Raw genomic sequence first — 19,293 nt, 5'->3', positions numbered from 1 at the left:
ACCCTGCTGCATTTGTACAGGTCTTTTATGGATTGCATGACCTCCTCTGTCTTTAGAGTGTATATGATGGGATTCAGCATAGGTGGTAATGTCTGCGCCAGGGAATTGTTAATTATCTGCGCATTTGGATGCAAAGGTGTTGTTACAGATGCAAGGACATTGCATAAAACTGGGAGATAAAAAATTGCCACCAATATGAGATGTGAAGTGCAGGTTTTTACGGCTTTGATCCGGTCAGCACCATGAGCAATCTTAAGCAGAGCCAGAGAAATGCAGAAATATGTGATGATGATCAGTATTAGCGGTGTGCAAATCAGGAGACCATAGGAAATTTTACCCATCAGAATATTTATGGAAATATCATTACAAGCTAGTCCACAGATTGGGGCATAATCACAAAAATAACTATTAAGTACATTAGACCTACGAAAAGACATTCTATTCACGAAACCTACAAGTAAAGAAAAAAACGTCACAGATAAAATCCACATCACCCCTATGATCAGAAACATGGCTAGTTTGGTTACAATGGCATGATACCGTAGAGGAAAACAAATAGCAACCAGTCGGTCATAAGCCAAAGCAAGTAGTGTCAAAGACTGCATGTTCATGAAATGATACACAAAAAACATATTTGTTAAACACGTTTCATAAGAAATGTCTTGGTGATCAAATAAAAACATGTCTATGATTTTTGGAATCAAAGCTGAGCTTCCACACAGATCAGAAAGGGCCAGATTAAAGACTGCAATGTATTTGGCTGTGTGGAGTCTGCGGGCCAAATACAGGATACACATGATAAATGAATTCCCTAAAACAGTCACAACATACACTAAAGACAAGAACATATAGTAGTATTTTGCATGTGGGATATTAGAAAAGCCACTGATAAAAAATGTAGCAGGACGAACAACGGTCACATTTGTAGAGAAGTCTGCATGCATGGAGCTCATGATACCTGTTGTCTGGCTTTTGTTTCACCTGTGATAGAACTGTTATTCAAACACACAAAATAACAGAATATTCCTACACTAATTTCAATTCCAATCACAACGATTAATCAATAAAAAGTATTTTACATTACTATTAAACTAATAATATTTTTTACAGTAATTGCAGTAAAATCATTAGAGAGAAACAGAGAAAACACATGGTTTATACTTTACCTTCTCCAAAGCTGCCAGAATGACATTATCCTACCAATCATCAGACATATTTATATTAGATCATGAGCTTGGGACTTTAGTTCATGGATCAACCCTTCCCCCTGTAGACTTGGAGAAGCAGGGGCATGCATATGAAAACATAGCAAAATCTAAGAATAGAAAATTTAAGCTTTGAATTTTTTTATATAGGCAATACATTGATACAGACACAAAACCTGTTTGTGAGTATTGCTCCAGTTAATATTAGCAATAGTCCCCATTTCCACAAATCACCAGCTTTAGCAAGCATTAATGTATTGTGTAATATTGTGTAACACCTGTTCTCACTATAGGGCACCCAATAATGTCCCAAATCCAAGATTTGCGTCGCACCAAAAATGCCTTTTAGCATCTTTATTGTGACACGGCCAGTAGACTACCCCATTGCTGTCAAAGAGAAACCTACAGACAAAATACAGATGCAAAGGACAAGGGGATTTTATTGTCATGAAAATATATAGTCAACTAATGCATGATTATATGTTGACGCCTATGACACCTATCACAGCATCCCTATATAAGGTCTATTCAGTATAATTCCGCAGCTATATCACTTTGCTTAGGAGCTAATTACCCTTCTCCATCCCCAGCTCCTCCTCTCTTCTACAGTCAGGACTTTCTGATATTTCTCGTTGAATCACATGTTATTATTATTATTATTTACAGTATCATAGTATTATTATAAATTTATAGGTTACATTTTTATATTTTAATAAAAATTTATTTAATTTTTTTAATTAACTATTTTTATAATAATAACATCATTAATAATAATAATAATAATAATTCTTAATATTATATTCATATTAAATGGGTCTCATAAAAACAGATGCAGATGTGGCTTGAAACAACAACTTTAAAAAAAAATACTACAGTTAGGTCCATATATATTTGGACACAATTTTTATTATTTTAGCTGCCGACCAAAACATATTCAAGTTACATAATATGGGCTTAAGGCCTATCCATCTTATTTTTAATGTAAGAGTGTGTGCGGCCATTTGTAACCTGAATGTGCAAGGCTTCCGGTGTAATGTGCTTACAGTTATTTTAGCTTGTACAAAAACATTACCTTATGCTGCTTGATATTGCAAAGTATTATTTGTTATCATATTATTTAAATTTATTATTGTAATCATAAACACACTGGTTTGTAGAGCAATTTGTTTTACCGTTTACTGCTGGTTCAACAGCTAATGAATCAAGTCTTTGAAACAGTTTACTTCTGAGTTGCAAAATAAAGTGGATAACTTTTTGCATATTGTTAAAAATTTGGCACACACCTGACAACGAAAGGCTTTCTTGAATATTCAATGTAATATATGTATTTAGAGAATTAAATAAATAAATATATATATATATATATATTATTATTATTATTATTATTATTATTATTATTTTGTGTACAACTATTACTTTTAGGCAGTCTGTGTTTTTAATGCTTTTTATTCACAATTTTTTTCACAAATCAGTGTAGGCCATTATTAATTTACTTATCAATTCCTTTTTATATATACTATGCATTTACTTAAAATTATTTGCAATTACTGATTAAAAGTAAATAAATAAATCGATTTAATAACTATGAGTATAGTTGAACAAAAGTAATCATGTAATTCTCTCGTTTTGGCCCTTTTTTGATGGGTAGCCCAAAGTGCCCCTTTTATTACTTCCCTGATGAGGTCAGATGGAAAGAAGCAGGGATACATTTTAAGTAAGGAACAAAAGAATTACACACTAAAGGTAGAATGCTATTACTTTCCCACTCTTTGTTTTATTATTTTAATAATGTTTTTTTCTTATTATTATTTAATACATCACAGTAGTGGCTTTAGCATTTGTTGTGGGTTTATGAAGTCATGATACCTGTTGTCTGGCTTGTCATATTAAATTATATTTAGAAATGCAGAACATTGAAGCATAAATTATTCAACAACAACGATAAAACAATACAAATGACAACAGTGTCTGACAATGTTTTTAAAATTGGGGAAAAAACGGTTTATTTTGGAGATGGGAATATGGTTCTCCGTTTAAAAAGCCTTTTCAAAGAGATTATGAACTCCTCTGTCTTGATTGTGTAAATTATAGGGTTAAGCATTGGAGGAAGTGCAGAGGTCAGAGAGAGATTAATGATCCTTGTGTTCGTGTTTATAATGGAAGAAAGAGCATATGTAAAAGTGATGGGTACATAAAATATGGCCACTACTATTAAATGAGCAGTACATGTCTTTGTGGCTCTTTGACGGTCCTGTGGAGTTGTGATTCTAAACAGTGTCACAGCTATGCATGTGTATGAAAAGATGATCAAAAATACTGGAAAGCCAAGAATTAATATTGGGTACAAACTGGCTATCACAGAGCTTGGGAAATTGCTGCTACAGGCAGAACGATATATAGGGCCATGATCACAATAGAAACTATTTATGATGATAATGGAAGAAAGAGCATATGTAAAAGTGATGGGTACATAAAATATGGCCACTACTATTAAATGAGCAGTACATGTCTTTGTGGCTCTTTGACGGTCCTGTGGAGTTGTGATTCTAAACAGTGTCACAGCTATGCATGTGTATGAAAAGATGATCAAAAATACTGGAAAGCCGAGAATTAATATTGGGTACAAACTGGCTATCACAGAGCTTGGGAAATTGCTGCTACAGGCAGAACGATATATAGGGCCATGATCACAGTAGAAACTATTTATGATGACAATAACTCTACAGAAAGAAAGCCTGCTGATAAAAACTGTAGCGGCGATTACCATAAGCAGTGCCACTGCCCACGTGACTCCAATTATAACAAGCATTGATCTGTGGGTCACAATCATATGATACCTCAGTGGTAAACAAATTGCTACTAATCTGTCAAAAGACAGAACAGCAAGAGTTAAGGACTGTGTTGAAATAGATACAAACACAGAGAACATATTACACAAGCACAATTCATATGGGATCAACTGATTCCCAAACAAAAACATATCCAGTAGCTGAGGGATCACAGCAGTACTCTCACAAATGTCTGTCAGTGATAAATTAAAGACAGCAATATATTTAGGAGTGTGAAGATTTCGGTCTATGATAATAACAAGCATGAGGCAGGAGTTTCCAAGCAAAGAAATAATGTAGACAAAAAACAAGAATATATAATAGTACCTCATGTGAGGTATACCAGAAAAACCACTGATATAGAAAAAAGACGGGATGGAAATATTCCTGTTTTCAGTGAAATCAAGATTCATGACGAGTTCACTCACTGATACTCTATTCATCCTGTCCGGGTAAAAAATAAAAAAAGCAGTATGTTATTCAGCATTGTAAGAAAATATTTCATTATATTTTCCTCTACAACAAATATTGCATCAATTGAATCTAAGATAGATATTTAGACTGCAGTAAAATGTGTGTGTGTGTATACAGTATATATATATATATATATATATATATACATAATCCCTCCAGAACAAAACCAAACAAATGAACATAGGCATTTCAAGTTTTATAAGCACAATTATATTTTAACATGCATCTTAAAATCTTCCATTGCCCTAAAATTTTTAACATACAATATGCAAGATTTTGTATAATACATGCTGCAAATACAGTGGATAAGGTGTACTCACAGAAAGATATGACTATAGGAAGTCTTGCTGAAGCTAGTATAGAAACGGCACTGTAAAAAGACGTCCCCAGACCTGATACATGCTGAACAATATATATCCTTCAGATACAAATGGCAGGCCTCTCCAGACTTGTCAGTTGACCAATCATAGCACAGATCTGGCATGATCAGGTACGTCAGAATGAAATACACTGACTAATCTACAGGAAAACTGCAGTTGTAAAGGATCACGAGGCATCACGCGGTATTTTCAGTCCTCATACAAAAGATTTCTGTGGCATCTCTTGATTAAATTAATCCGGACCTCATGATGGCTGATAGTGGCATATCAGGGTCTGTTCATATTTAGAAATCCCTACACCCTTAACGCACAAAATATGCTATAAGAAGTTATAAGTTAGGGTTAGTGGTTGCATATCTAAAGCTTTACATATCTCTACAGAAATTGTTTAAATATACAACTTTAGAACACATACAACTGTAGAACACATGTGCAGTTTACAGTCTACAATCAATGCTTAGGACATTAAAGAGATTAAAGAGATCTTTCTACTGACTCTGACCAAAAGAATGATGCCTAGGGTTCCTCAACATGTTAAGCTGGCTCAACATGGTGTCCTCCATGGCAGACGTGTTTGCTTGCTCCACTCTTCAACGCTGTGTTTTTGTGTGTCTCTTTATGTATCTTGTTTTTTTTTTTATAAGTGCAGAAATGTTATGCATTGATAACTTATAATAAGCAAACGCTGCTAGACATCACTAGGTTGCAGCATGACTCTGCATACACCAGTTTTATACCCCTAGACTTGTATTGCATTGTTCGCCCCACATGTGATCACGCCATCCACGAGAAGGCCTCCCCACACTGCACACAGGTGAAAAAAATGTAGACACAAGCAAGGCAGTCACATTCGTCTGCATCACCTACCATAAGGACAACATCATCCTGAAGTTCGCTGACGATACCACAGTGATTGGACTGGTGATGACGAAACAGCATACAGCAGTGAGGTAGCAAGTCTGGTGAAATGGTGTGAGGACAACAATCTCACCCTCAACACAGATAAAACCAATGAGGTGATTGTAGACATGAGGAAGGAGAGGAAATCTCACTGGCAACTGATCATCCATGGGCTTGAGGTGGAAAGAATGAGTTGCTTCAAATTCCTGGGTGTCTATATTAGTGATGACCTCACTTGGTCAACTAACACCAACCAGGGGTGCATTTCCCAAAAGCATGGTTAGCCATCTATGGTCGCAAGTTCCGTTATTACCAACATCGTTCAACAATTCAGTGTTTCCCGAAACCATAGTTCAAACGAACATTCGCAAACAGCGTCCATGGTTCCATGTTCAATACAGCAGCATCGTAGAGATGTCTAATTGGCTAAATAGCAGAAGTTATTCCTCCACCACATGCATGTGACATCATTAACAATGGCCCTATATTGTTGAACTAATGTGGTTCAAACGACGGAGATGCGACCGTATTCGTGATTAGCTAGTTCGTTTCCACAACAATGCATCGTACTATGGTGGTTAATCAGCGAGTTACGTCGTTGTATGGGAAACGCACCCCAGCTTGTCAAGAAAGCACAACAGCTTTCTGTTGTGCTTTCTTGCACAACTTACTTTCTCAGAAGGCTGAGGAAATCGGCATGTCACCAAAGATCCTCAGGAGCTTTTACAGAAGCGCCATTGAGAGCATTTTAACCAGCAGTATCACAGTGTGGTATGGAAATGGACACAGAAATGGACCGTAAGCACCTGCAGAGATATTTGAAATTGACCCTCCCTTTGTTCAGGTTATATTTTTGCCATTTTGTGCCTTATAGGACAGTTAAGGGTAAACAGGGAACTAAATTGGGAAAAGTTCTTGAGTTGGGGTGCAAACTCTAGTCACCTGGCATAATATGCACTATATATGTGAGTTAATTTAAAAGATGTTAATTGTCATATACATTGTTAATGTAAATACATGACGTGATTTTGTAGTATTTCAGGTTGCTGAAAAGCAGCCAGTCACCTTTAAAATGTATAAGCTTAACATGATTTCAAAATAAAAGGTCTCTTATGAACAAAAGTGTAACAAGAAAAACAAAACTTCAAAGCATTAAATTAACAAACAGCTACTAATCAATAAAGCCAACTGCAACATCAAGGCCCAAAATTAAGAAAGAAAAAAAATTGTAATTATGAGGTGGGAGGTACAGTTTTTTATGGATTTTATGGACATTAAACACAAAAGCACAGCAATGCAGAAATCTGAGATGATGATCAGTATTATTGGAGTACAGATACAGATGAACCGGATGAACGGAAGTTTACATGTGTAGATAAAGCTAACAGCATGGTACTTTTTTATATATATAATATTCTTTTTATAAAAACTGTGATATTAGATTGTTGAAATGCATTATTAAATTGAGAATTTTGAAATATTAACTACTATAAACATCATGAAGAATAAAGTTAATAAAGTGGGAGGAAAGAGGTTTACTTTGAAGATGGGAATATGAATCTTTGTTTAAGAAGTCTTTTCACAGACACCATAAACTCTTCTGTCATGAATGTGTAGATTATTGGGTTAAGCAATGGAGGAAGAGCAGAAGTCAGAGAAAGATTAATGATCCTTGTATTAGTGTTAATAAAGGGCCAAAATGCATATGTAAAAGTAATGGGCACATAAAATATAGCCACTAACATTAAATGAGCAGTACAGGTCTTTGTGGCTCGTTGACGGTCTTGTGGGGTTGTGATTCTGAACAATGTCACAGCTATACATGTATAGGTAAAAACAATAAAAACCCCTGGTAACCCAAGGATGATCACAGGGTACAAAACTGATATCACAAAGCTCGGAAAATAATCGCTACAGGAAGAACGTGATATAGGCCCATGATCACAGTAGAAACTATTAACGATTACAACAACTCTGCAGAAAGACAGTCTAGTCAGGAAAATGATTGCAGCTGTTGCTATCGACAGTCCTATTATCCATGAAGCACCAATCATAACAAGCATTGATCTGTGGGTCACAAGCATATGATACCTCAGTGGTAAACAAATAGCTACTAATCTGTCAAAAGACAAAATAGTAAGAGTCATTGATTGCACTGCAAAAATAACACAATTGAAAAACATTTGGGACATGCACAATCCATACAGAATGAACTGATTTCCAAACACGTATGCTTCCAGTTGCTGAGGGATCACAGCAGTACTCTCACAAATGTCTGTCAGTGCTAAATTAAAGACAGCAATATATTTAGGTGTGTGAAGATTTCAGTCCATAATAATCACAATCATAAGAAAAGAGTTTCCAAGCACAGTAATAATGTAGACAAAAAGTTGGGGTGCAAACTCTAGTCACCTGGCATAATATGCACTATATATGTGAGTTAATTTAAAAGATGTTAATTGTCATATACATTGTTAATGTAAATACATGACGTGATTTTGTAGTATTTCAGGTTGCTGAAAAGCAGCCAGTCGCCTTTAAAATGTATAAGCTTAACATGATTTCAAAATAAAAGGTCTCTTATGAACAAAAGTGTAACAAGAAAAACAAAACTTCGAAGCATTAAATTAACAAACAGCTACTAATCAGTAAAGCCAACTGCAACATCAAGGCCCAAAATTAAGAAAGAAAAAAAATTGTAATTATGAGGTGGGAGGTGCAGTTTTTTCATAATTTAAAATTAATAATCATAATTTTACAAAGCTTTTTGTAATGGTTATGTCCTCTCCTACAAATACTGCAATTCAAGAAACACAGACATATTCTTCAACATACTTCTTACTGTAACTACAGAAAATTGCCTAATGATTTTCATAAGCAATTATAATAAAAAAAAGTGTTTTTCTACTTTACAGTATATATACAATTCTAAACATTTTACATTTGCATCTTTGAAAGCTGAATCTTACATTGCCTTATTAAACTCAAATTTTGTATATATTATGCAAGATTTCAGGATAATAAATGCTGTGAATTCAGTGTACTCACACAAAGGTGAAGAGCAGCTCAATCAGGCCCTGAGAAGTTTTTCTTCAGGCTTATCCAGGCACACAGCACTGGTAAAACACTTCCCCTGACCTGGAACACGCTGCACTATATATCAGTCAAACACTGATTGTGGTACAAATGCTAGGACTCTCTGGACTTGTCAGTTGACCAATCATGGCACAGAACTGGCACTGATGGCATGATCAGCTACGTCAGATACAGTGACTAATCCATAGAGAGGAGAAACTGTTGTGCTGCTGCTTCATGATGACCTAAGCAAGTATTCCAAGGGTGTGAAATAAAGTCATTTGAGCATTTGCCTTCTAAAATTTTGGGAATTATCAGAATCAGAATCAGAATTAGCTTTATTCGCCAGGTGTGTGCAAACACACGAGGAATTTGTTGTGTTTTTTTTAGGGTGCTCCTGGTACATACATACATGCATACATACATACATACATATATACATATCTGACATGAGAACAGAAAGATAGGGTGCTCCTGGTACGTACATACATGCATACATACATACATACATATATACATATCTGACATGAGAACAGAAAGAAAAAAAAAATTTTAAATAGTAAAAACTTAACAAATCTACTGTTCCAGATTCATACACATTATTTATTCTGATGTCCAGGAGTTCGTTCCTAGTAAAGCTGATCGGGAAAAAATTGCTTAAAACAGGACAAACAAACAAAAAAAGTACAAGTACCAAGTAGCGACAAACCATGGCTGCCATCCGCGGCGCCATCTTGCCAAGTCCAGATGGCGAGATTACAGTCCAGATGGCGAGATTACAGTCCAGGTCCAGATTACAGTCACTTGTTTCAGTAGTGAGGGACTGTTTTTATTTTAAGAATTTTTTTGAAATGCCAATATAGATGCATGATGCAAGCTAACTGACCAACATAAATAAATGGATTGTTCTGGTCCTTGATGCTGATTGGTCAATGGTTGTGTTTTATTTCCGATAAAGCATAGTTATGACTGCTGTGTCATTACACATCTGTGTATTACTTTGGAAGAGTGTATACTGTCAATCTACAATCAATATACTGTCAAAACTGGTCTATATTATGAGAAGTGTGAAAAGTGATGCAAGATAACCAAGGATTCCGTTTACCAGGGTTTAGAATGACCCAGGTTTAACTATTTCAAGTGTGAAAAGCCTATCTTTCTGTGTTTACTGTCACTGTAAGGAACAATTTTTCTAGCTGAAAGGTTTCTAGCTAATGATTTTTCTTCAAAAAATAACATTAATACATGTATTTTTGGTTTTAATATGTGTAGTGTGTGGTTATACATACATACAGGGGCGGATTGGCCATCTGGTAATTCTGGCAAATGCCAGAGGGGCCGGACCATTTTGTTTAATATGGGCCGGTCAGATTTTTTCTAAATATATATAAATAAATAAAATTTTAGGGCCAACAGCGCATAGGACGGGTTTTTATCGCTTGCACAATTTCTCTATGGTTATAGTAATAATAATGTTAATAATAAATAAATGTTAAGCATTTGGCCCAGTCGGCAACGGCCGGCCGCCTGGTCCCGAGATGGGCCGACCGAACCGTTCAGTCAAAATCAAGCACGTCATCAGAGAGATTGCAACACAGTAGTGAATGTGTGTGACTGTGGGTGGGTGTGTGTCGGTGTGGTAATGTGGGCCGGTGAGGCTACAGTGCCAGGGCTGAATTTTTGTCCCAGTCCGCCCCTGCATACATACATACATACATTTGTGTAAATAATTTCCTTGTTTAAAGCCTTGTTTCAATCCTGAATGAATTTGTTTTTGAATGAATTGGCTGAATGAATGGTCTACTAACTCACTTATAAGGATAGTCACTTGCCAACCATTAATCTGTGGGTCACAATCATATGATACCTCAGTGGTAATGAAATAGCAACTAATCTGTCAAAAGACAAAATAGTGAGAGTTAGTGACTGCATTGCGAGAAATAACAAAACAGAGAACATACTGGACATGCACAATCCATATGGGATCAACTGATTCCCAAACAAAAACGTATCCAGTAGCTGAGGGATCACAGCAGTACTCTCACTAATGTCAGTCAAAGACAAATTAAAGACAGCTATATATTTAGGAGTGTGAAGATTTCGGTCCATAATGATAACAAACATGAGGCAAGAATTCCCAAGCACAGTAATAATGTAGACAAAAAACAGAAATATATAATAGTATCTCATATGAGGTATTCCAGAAAAACCACTGATATAGAAATAAGACGGGATGGAAATATTTCTGTTTTCAGTGACATCTTGATTCACAACCATTTCACTCACTGATCCTGTATTCATGCTGTCTAGATAGAAAAGCACAAATTGAGTTATATTAAACACAGCAGCAACTACTACATTATAGTTAAGACTCTCAGTTAGATCTCAACCAAAAAGCCCAAACTTTTTAAAAACACATTTTATCTGTGTGTGTGTGTGTGCGCGTGTGTGTTGAGGATGTGGAAATCAACATATATTGCATCACCTAATTATGAAGTGTCTGTTCCAAAGTATAATAAGAAACATGTTAATTACCCTGTTAATAGCACTGTTTGCACTCAGGTAAATCTGTGGAGAGGTTCATGTGGAGCCTGAGAGATTTCAGTCTGGTGTCTCGAAGCTTATTAGTGTGAAGCAACAGGGAAAAAAACAAGTGGAGTGTGACTTGCAATGTACCCACAAGAAAACAGGCACAGAGTTTTTAGTAAATTATAGCTATTGCAGTAAATTATTTACTGTGTTCTGTGGCTAGTGTATGTGTAAAGTGTCACATTGCGTACATTTATTACCTATGACAGTCATCAGCTGATGACATTGTATTATTAAGCTACCAGCTTGTTTATTCATAATATGTTGTGTCTGTTATTTTAGGTTTTCATAGTCTGCCCTCAAATGTGTGTGACGAGGACGTGTAGTAACCAACAAGTGTTGCATCATCTAAATATGAGGCATTTGTTCCAAAGGATAATGAGTAGCATTTTAATTACCCTGCTAATAGCACTGTGCTTGTTTAGGTAAACCTGTGGAGAGGTTCATGTGGAGCCTGAGAGATTTCAGTCTGGTGTCTCGAAGCTCATTAGTGTGAAGCAACAGGGAAAAAAACAAGTGGAGTGTGACTTGCAATGTACCCACAAGAAAACAGTCACAGAGGTGGCAGTGGTCACATGGAAATTAACAAAAAATAACAGAAAACAACAATAATTCCTGGTCTTTGTCACTGTCCTGCAGAGGTCATTTTTAAAATTTCACAACTCTAATGAAATAATTTCCTCAAGCTAAGAGGTACCCAAGTCCATCTACAGTTTATGAATTATAATGGGGATACTAAAACAGTTTAATTTTACAGTAACATGGACTATGTTTAAATCATGAATTTTCCTTGTAAACTAATAACATCAATGTGTTGTCACTCTATATGGGGTAAGTTGTCACAATGAAACCTGCCATTAAATAACCTATTATATGTTTTTAAGCTAAATTAAAATATTTTATATTTGAAATATTTTGAAAACATGAATGGTTAAAACCGTTTATATATCACAAAACAGGTAACATATAAACATAAAACTGTTGTTTTGGGAAAATTTCTATAATATGTAACATATACAGTAAACAAGTGACAACTTGCCTCAATAAAAATATAAAGAAATTGTTATTCCATGAAATTACAATATATAAAAGTTGGGACAACATCCTCTCTACGCAGACATTTTTTTTTAAATGTCACTTTTCTTTAAATATATATAAAAAGTTCTACCTAAAACATGACTTTAAAATGACTTTTTTTATCTACCCTGTAGCTATATAGCCCCTTTATACTTGTGTGACAAACTACTCCATCTCCTAATCATGTCTATTTAAATAATAGATTAATGCATTATGGTATTGTTGGAGGTATTTTTTCTTTTGTGTGTGTGTGTGTGTGTGTGTGTATAACCACAAAAAATATTTGGAGAGACTTTCTATGTTGAAATCCTAAGTTTACTCAATCACAGCTGCTAGGAAACCATGACCTATCTGTCATATATTAAGATATAAAAGGCAGGATTTCAGTCATATGTTTATGATGAGAGGTGCATCTCAGACAGTTTATTTTATGCTATTTTAAAGTACTCTGATTGGAATTTTAAAATAGAGGAACTAAAGAACAAAAGGACAAGAAATTATATCACATTATATATTATTTTTTATTCTTAAGAATGCATGAAACTCTTTTTGTATTTCTGATAAAACTATATTTCAACTTTCAGACTTTTCATCACCCTGCAGTTACAGACGCTGTCTGCATCTTTCTGCCATTTTCCTTCATAGGAGCTTTTTTTCTGTGCATATATGAGTACATCGAGGATCTAATTGACTTCATCTTTTTATCTGTACTAACTGTATTTTAAAATATTTGTATGTTGGGAAGTGGCTGACTGAAAATGGCAAATGAAAATTACACTTTACATGGCTTTGTAATCACTGGATTTGATCACCTGCAGAACCAAAAGCTCCTCGGATTCCTCATCTTAATAACCTACATGCTCATATTGCTTGGGAACGGCATCAATCTGTGTATTATCTTGACTGACAGACATTTACACAAACCGATGTACATATTAATCTGTAATCTAGCTGTTGTTGACATAATGTTCTCTTCTAGCTGCAGCACAACCATGATCTCAGTGCTGCTGGCTGAGATTAAAACTATTTCATACTACTCTTGTATCTCAAGTATGTACTTCTATCATCTTGGTGATATCACAATATGCATGGCTCTGACATTAATGGCAATAGATCGACTTATTGCAATAATGCTTCCATTACGATACCACAACATTGTAACTAATTCACGAACATGTCTTCTTATTTTTCTGACTTGGCTCATTGGTTTTGCTTTTGTAGGTTTTATGGCATCAATGGTAGACAGTGTTCCATACTGTCGTCAGCCTGTCATCAGATATGTGTTCTGTGATCATCCTTCCCTGATCAGAGCTGCTTGTGTTGATCCTGAACCATATTTTTTCATACCTGTAATGATAAGTCTGTGGCTACTGTGTGGACAGTTTCCTTTTATTCTGTGTACCTATGCTCTCCTGGCATATAGTGTGACTAAACTGTCCAACAACTCAAGCAAAAAGCAAATGATCAGCACTTGCTCCAGTCACCTCATTGTCTTGTTTAGTTATTACGCACCAAAGCTGGTCTCCATTTTACTAACTCGAATAGGAGTTGTGCTAAATTTAACAGAACGAAATGCAATTTTGATTGTAGCCTCTCTAATCCCTCCATTAATAAATCCCACTGTTTATTGCACCAGAACTAAAGAGATCAGGAAACGATTAGCAGATGTATTTTTGCACAAGAAAATAGTACCACATCATTTAAAGTTAATTTCAATAGCTTTATTGTCTTAATTCTGATTGTGATGATGTTGCTTGTTTTGATAATGTTTGTGATGCTTCTGCTCATATTAGAAACTACAGGCCAAAGCATAGACATGCCGATGTTGAATTGTCTGTTTTCAAAATAAGCAAAAGAAAATAGGGAAAATATTTGGAGCTCTGCTTATTTTTATATTGACAGAATTGGCAGAAATTTGAAATGTCAAACAAAAAGACTTTCTATGCATTGACAAATAGCCTACCTGTGAAACAAAACTGTTTGTAGATGTATTGTGTATTTAATCTTTGTATGTGAAACTTACTGTGTATGTGAAGCATAAATAATATTAATCATAATAAACATTAAATTAAGTCCGTTGTCCCTCAGGCCCAACAATAATATCAGATTCTATAAAACATTTGTGCACTGGGATCTAAAGCATGTCTCCGCTCAGCTAATAATGGATCATTAAGGGGACCCTTGTGTAAGGTGAAAGCATTGTGGCTCTGTCCCAGTCAGTTATGGGAAGCAATTGAAAAAGTGTAGCTTGCTAAGCTACAATCTATTCTACAGAACCAGATGGAAATTATTTTTAAGGTAAGAGTGGAAGCAGCTATTTGTCATTTAAATGTTCAAAGCTTCTGGTGACATTTGCTTCCAGTTATATTACCTGTACAAAAACAGTCTGTTATGCTGCTTTATAACGCAATGGTATTTTGTTCATAAACTCAATGGTTTGTAGTGCAAATAGTTTTACAGTTTACTGCTCATTCTTATTCTTCTAGTTATTTACCTATAGTGGCTAATAAATCAGTAGTCTCGCACATTCAATGAAAATAGCTTACTTCCACATTGCAAAATATGGAGGATAGGGCTATATGTAAGCAATATCACACAAGTAGCCATGCAGTATTGCTCTATGTCAGCACAGCTGTGATTTGGCCGCAGCCACAAGGCCATAGGCCAAATGCCGTAGGCAATCACAGCTATGCTGATATAAAGCTTTATTCGATCCCTGGTCAGGGAGCACATGCTTGGGGCAGACCAATTCTGATTGGTCTGTCAGAATGTGCTTGCGACTTCTGCAGCACCTTGCGCATGAAAATATAAAGCATCTCACATGACTTACAGCATTCTAAAAGCACAGCACTCAAGTTAAAATAAGTTCAACTTTTAAAAAACATGTCTCAAGAGTTTGCATTTTTTCCCTCATTCCACTGTCTGCACCTTGCATTTTTAAAGGCAAAAGCAATAGACCGACTTATTGTGATCAGGCTTCCAATGAGGTACCAAAGCATTGTAACAATTTCACAAACATTTTTGCTTATATTTCTGACCTGGCTCAGTGGTCTTGCTGCATCAGGCAAAAAATTTAACTAATCATTAAAAGCCAGGTTCAATAGACTGACCATGATAGATTTATGATGTGAATTCTTAGATTGTGATGTTGTTGCTGCATGTGTTTTTTGATGCTCTTGCTCATGTTAGAGACAAGGCCAAAGCAGACATTTTGTTTTTAAAACAAAGAATACTTATGTTTGTTTGTTTTTTAAATCGCAGTATTAGTATACATTTTTTATGTAATGTGAAATATAAAATATTTGCAGATGCATTGTGTATTTCTGCTGTGTATGAATAATATTAATAAAGCAAATCAACATAAAATACCATCTGTTGACCCCCAATCCCAGCAGTTGCTGATTCTATTAAAACATTTGTGTAATGGGATCTCAAACACTACAGGGAACATTATCAGCTCAGCTATTAACTGAACATTAAGAAGGCCCTTGTGTATATTAATAAGATGGTCTATACATTATGGTTTACAGTGCAGCCTCTGTAATTAGCAATCTCATTGACTAGAATCGTTTCGGGTCCAATATTACAAATCGGTTAACATTTAACCATTATTTAACATGCCTAATTAGATTTTTGAAGAGATTAAGGTGATGCAATACACTAAAGACAAGTGTTTAACACAAAGAATGAGACAAGAGAGATATATCCCCTTTATCCTTGTGTGACAAACTACCCCTATCTCCCAATCATGTCTAATTAAATAATAGGTTAATTCATTGTAATATTGTCAGATATTTTTTGTCAGATATATGTTTTTGTTTAGCCATAAACTATACTTGAGAGACTTTCTATGTTGTTGAAGTCCTATTTACTCAATCACGGCTGCTAGGAAACCATGACGTATCTGTCACATAGTAAAATATAAATGGCAGGATTTCAGTCATATGTTTTTATCTGGCTATCTCAGACAGTTTATTTGTTTTAAAGTACTCTGACTGGAATTAAGGAAGAAAAGGACAAATTATATTACATAACATTTTTTTTAATTCTTAAGAATGCATGAAACCCTTTTTGTATTTCTGATAAAACTATATTTCAACTTTCAGAGTTTTCAGCACCTTGCAGTTACAGACGCTGTCTGCATCTTTCTGCCATTTTCCTTCATAGGAGCTTTTTTTCTATGCATATATGAGTACATTGAGGCTCTAATTGACTTCATATTATCATCTGTACTAACTGTATTTTAAAATATTTGTATATTAGGAAGTGGCTGACTGAAAATGGCAAATGAAAATTATACTGTGAAAAATTTAGACTGTGTATCATCTTAACTAACAGACATTTACACAAACCGATGTACATATTAATCTGTAATCTAGCTGTTGTTGACATAATGTTCTCTTCAACCTGCAGCACAACCATGATCTCAGTGCTGCTGGCTGAGATTAAAACTGTTTCATACTATTCGTGTATCTCAAGGACATACTTCTATCATCTTGGTGATTTCACAGAGTGCATGGCTCTGACATTAATGGCAATAGATCGACTTATTGCAATTAGGCTTCCATTGAGATACCACAGCATTGTAACAAATTCACGAACATTTCTGCTCATTTCTCTAACCTGGCTCGCTGGTTTTGCTGTTATAGGTTTTGTGATATCAGTTGTAGACAGTGTTCCATATTGTCAGCCTGTCATCAGATATGTGTTTTGTGAATATGCTTCCATGATCAGAGCTGCTTGTGTTAATCCTGAACCATATTTTTTCATACCTGTCATGATAAGCCTGTGGCCAATGTGTGGACAGTTTCCTTTTATTGTGTGCACATATGCTGTCCTGGCATACAGTGTGACTAAACTCTCCAACAACTCAAGCAAAAAGCAAATGATCAACACTTGCTTGAGTCACCTCATTGTTCTGCTCAGTTTTTATGCACCCAAGCTGGTCTCTGGAATACTAACTCGAATAGGAGTTGTGCTAAATTTAACAGAGCGAAATGCAATTTTGATTGTAGCCTCTCTAGTTTCTCCCTTAATAAACCCTGCTGTTTATTGCACCAGAACTAAAGAGATCAGGACACGATTAGCAGATGTATTTTTGCGCAAACAAATAGTACCAAATCATTTTAAGTCAATTTCAATGGCTGTATCATCTTAATTGTGATTGTGATGTTGATTGTTTTGATAATGTGTTTTTCAATGCTTTTGCTCATGTTAGAAACTACAAGTCAAACGCATAGACATGCTAATGTTGAATTGTTTGTTTTCAAATTAAGTAAAAGAAAAAAAGGGGAAATATTTGGAGCTCTGCTTATTTTTAAAATGACAGTATTGGCAGAAATTTGAAATGCTGAACAAAAAGAAATTCCATTCATTGAAAAACAGCCTACGTGTTAAACAGTACTGTTTGTAGATTTATTGTGTATTTAATCTTTGTATGTGAAGCTTGAATAATGCTGTATATGTGAAGCATGAATATTAATAATCATAATAAACACAAAATTAAGTCTGCTGTCCCTCAGTTCCAACCATAATATTGTATCAGTAGCTGATTATTTTACCTGTACAAAAACTGGTATTTTGTTATCATATTTTATAATCATGATCATAAACTGTTTTTTAGTGCAAATAGTTTTACTGTTTACTGTGTGTTGCTACTTTTCTGGTTATTTACCTATGGCTAATGAATCAGGAGTCTCACACATTTAACGAAAACTGCTTAGCTTTGCAAAATAAAGGTAGATATATACAGTAGGCCTATATGTAAGGCCTATATGTATTGAATTATTAGAAAAAATAATGCACACCTAATGTGGCAATGCAGCCACAACACAAACAAAGGCAGCATTTTCATACAGCAGATAATGGCAGTCAACATACCATGGCCTCACCCATATTTTTCTAATAACTGTATGATCCGGAGTCAATTATTACACTTATACTAAATATTATCACACCTCAAGACATTGAACTTAAATTATTTCTTAAGCATCTCAAGCCTCCATTTCTAATTCCAAAACGTTATTTTAGAGCTAGTTACAGAGGCTTGCGCCATTGATAATGCCGTTAATAATGCAGGGGCCGTTCACATATCGCGTCTTTTGCGCGCTCAAGTTCGTTATTTCAAATGTAGACGCGCGGCAGGCGCGCTCAAAATGGAAGCGACGCGCTCATTTTTTTCCAGGCGCGTCCGCGCCGCATCGAGATAAAAACATTTCAACTTCCGCGTCTTCATGGAGAGCGCAGGTCATGGTTGCTTAGCAACGGCAGACGCCTCCGGAGCGCAAGCGCCCGAACGCTTTGGGAAAAAAAGCAGAAAGCGGCGCGCCTAGCGTTTTCCACGCGTTTTTAGGCGCGACATGTGAACGGCCCCTAACCCCTTATTTACACTGCACACATCTGCGGCGCGTTACGGCTTCGAAGAGGTTTTGTTACGTCCTCCACAAGCATTGACTAGAATGACCGCGATCAGTTCCGGTAGCCGCATCGGAACCGTAACGCGCCGCAGACATGTGCAGTGTAAATAAGGGGTAAGGGGCCATTCACATATGGCGTTTTTTGCGCGCTCAAGTTGGTTATTTCAAACGTAGACGCGCGGCAGGTGCGGTCATAATGGAAGCGACGCGCACGCGGTGCGACGCGCTCATTTTTTCCATTTTTAAACAGTGACATGACATGTGGCCAAGTATGGTGACCCATACTTGGAATTAGTGCTCTGCATTTAACCCATCCAAAGTGCGCACACACAGCAGTGAACACACACAC

At 35.8% G+C, this 19,293-nt stretch overlaps 5 protein-coding genes across 5 annotated transcripts in view; 2 read left to right on the top strand and 3 right to left on the bottom strand.

The window, feature by feature from the left end:
• The window catches only part of LOC107741168 (olfactory receptor 1C1-like), a 2,002-nt gene extending 1,049 nt beyond the window's left edge, over nt 1-953 (bottom strand). The window contains exon 1 of the mRNA XM_016553777.1: nt 3-953. Coding sequence (XP_016409263.1) covers nt 3-953 — 951 coding nt within the window. The remainder of the gene's footprint in view (nt 1-2) is intronic.
• Nucleotides 954-3,207: 2,254 nt separating this feature from the next.
• Nucleotides 3,208-4,446, bottom strand: LOC107741167 (olfactory receptor 13C2-like). Its single transcript, XM_016553776.1, has 2 exons — nt 3,776-4,446; nt 3,208-3,496 (listed from the first exon to the last, which is right to left on the bottom strand). The coding sequence occupies exons 1-2, from the start codon at nt 4,444-4,446 to the stop codon at nt 3,208-3,210; spliced, it is 960 nt and encodes a 319-aa protein (XP_016409262.1).
• A 1,215-nt stretch (nt 4,447-5,661) lies between these two features.
• LOC107741166 (putative olfactory receptor 13C6) lies at nt 5,662-11,163 on the bottom strand. Its single transcript, XM_016553775.1, is given in 4 exon segments — nt 5,662-5,691; nt 7,671-7,942; nt 9,047-9,060; nt 10,808-11,163. Coding segments are annotated over 4 exon segments (672 nt in total).
• A 2,123-nt stretch (nt 11,164-13,286) lies between these two features.
• Nucleotides 13,287-14,261, top strand: LOC107741178 (olfactory receptor 10G4-like). Its single transcript, XM_016553790.1, has one exon. The coding sequence runs from the start codon at nt 13,287-13,289 to the stop codon at nt 14,259-14,261; it is 975 nt and encodes a 324-aa protein (XP_016409276.1).
• A 2,162-nt stretch (nt 14,262-16,423) lies between these two features.
• LOC107741165 (olfactory receptor 10G4-like) lies at nt 16,424-17,686 on the top strand. Its single transcript, XM_016553773.1, has 2 exons — nt 16,424-16,428; nt 16,843-17,686. The coding sequence occupies exons 1-2, from the start codon at nt 16,424-16,426 to the stop codon at nt 17,684-17,686; spliced, it is 849 nt and encodes a 282-aa protein (XP_016409259.1).
• The last annotated feature ends 1,607 nt before the right edge of the window (nt 17,687-19,293 follow it).

Source organism: Sinocyclocheilus rhinocerous, unplaced genomic scaffold, assembly GCF_001515625.1.
Source record: "Sinocyclocheilus rhinocerous isolate Xijiao unplaced genomic scaffold, SAMN03320098_v1.1 scaffold1307, whole genome shotgun sequence".
Taxonomy (NCBI): Eukaryota; Metazoa; Chordata; class Actinopteri; order Cypriniformes; family Cyprinidae; genus Sinocyclocheilus; species Sinocyclocheilus rhinocerous.
The sequence above is the reverse complement of the archived record's forward strand: the minus strand, read 5'-3'. Positions and strand labels throughout refer to the sequence as shown.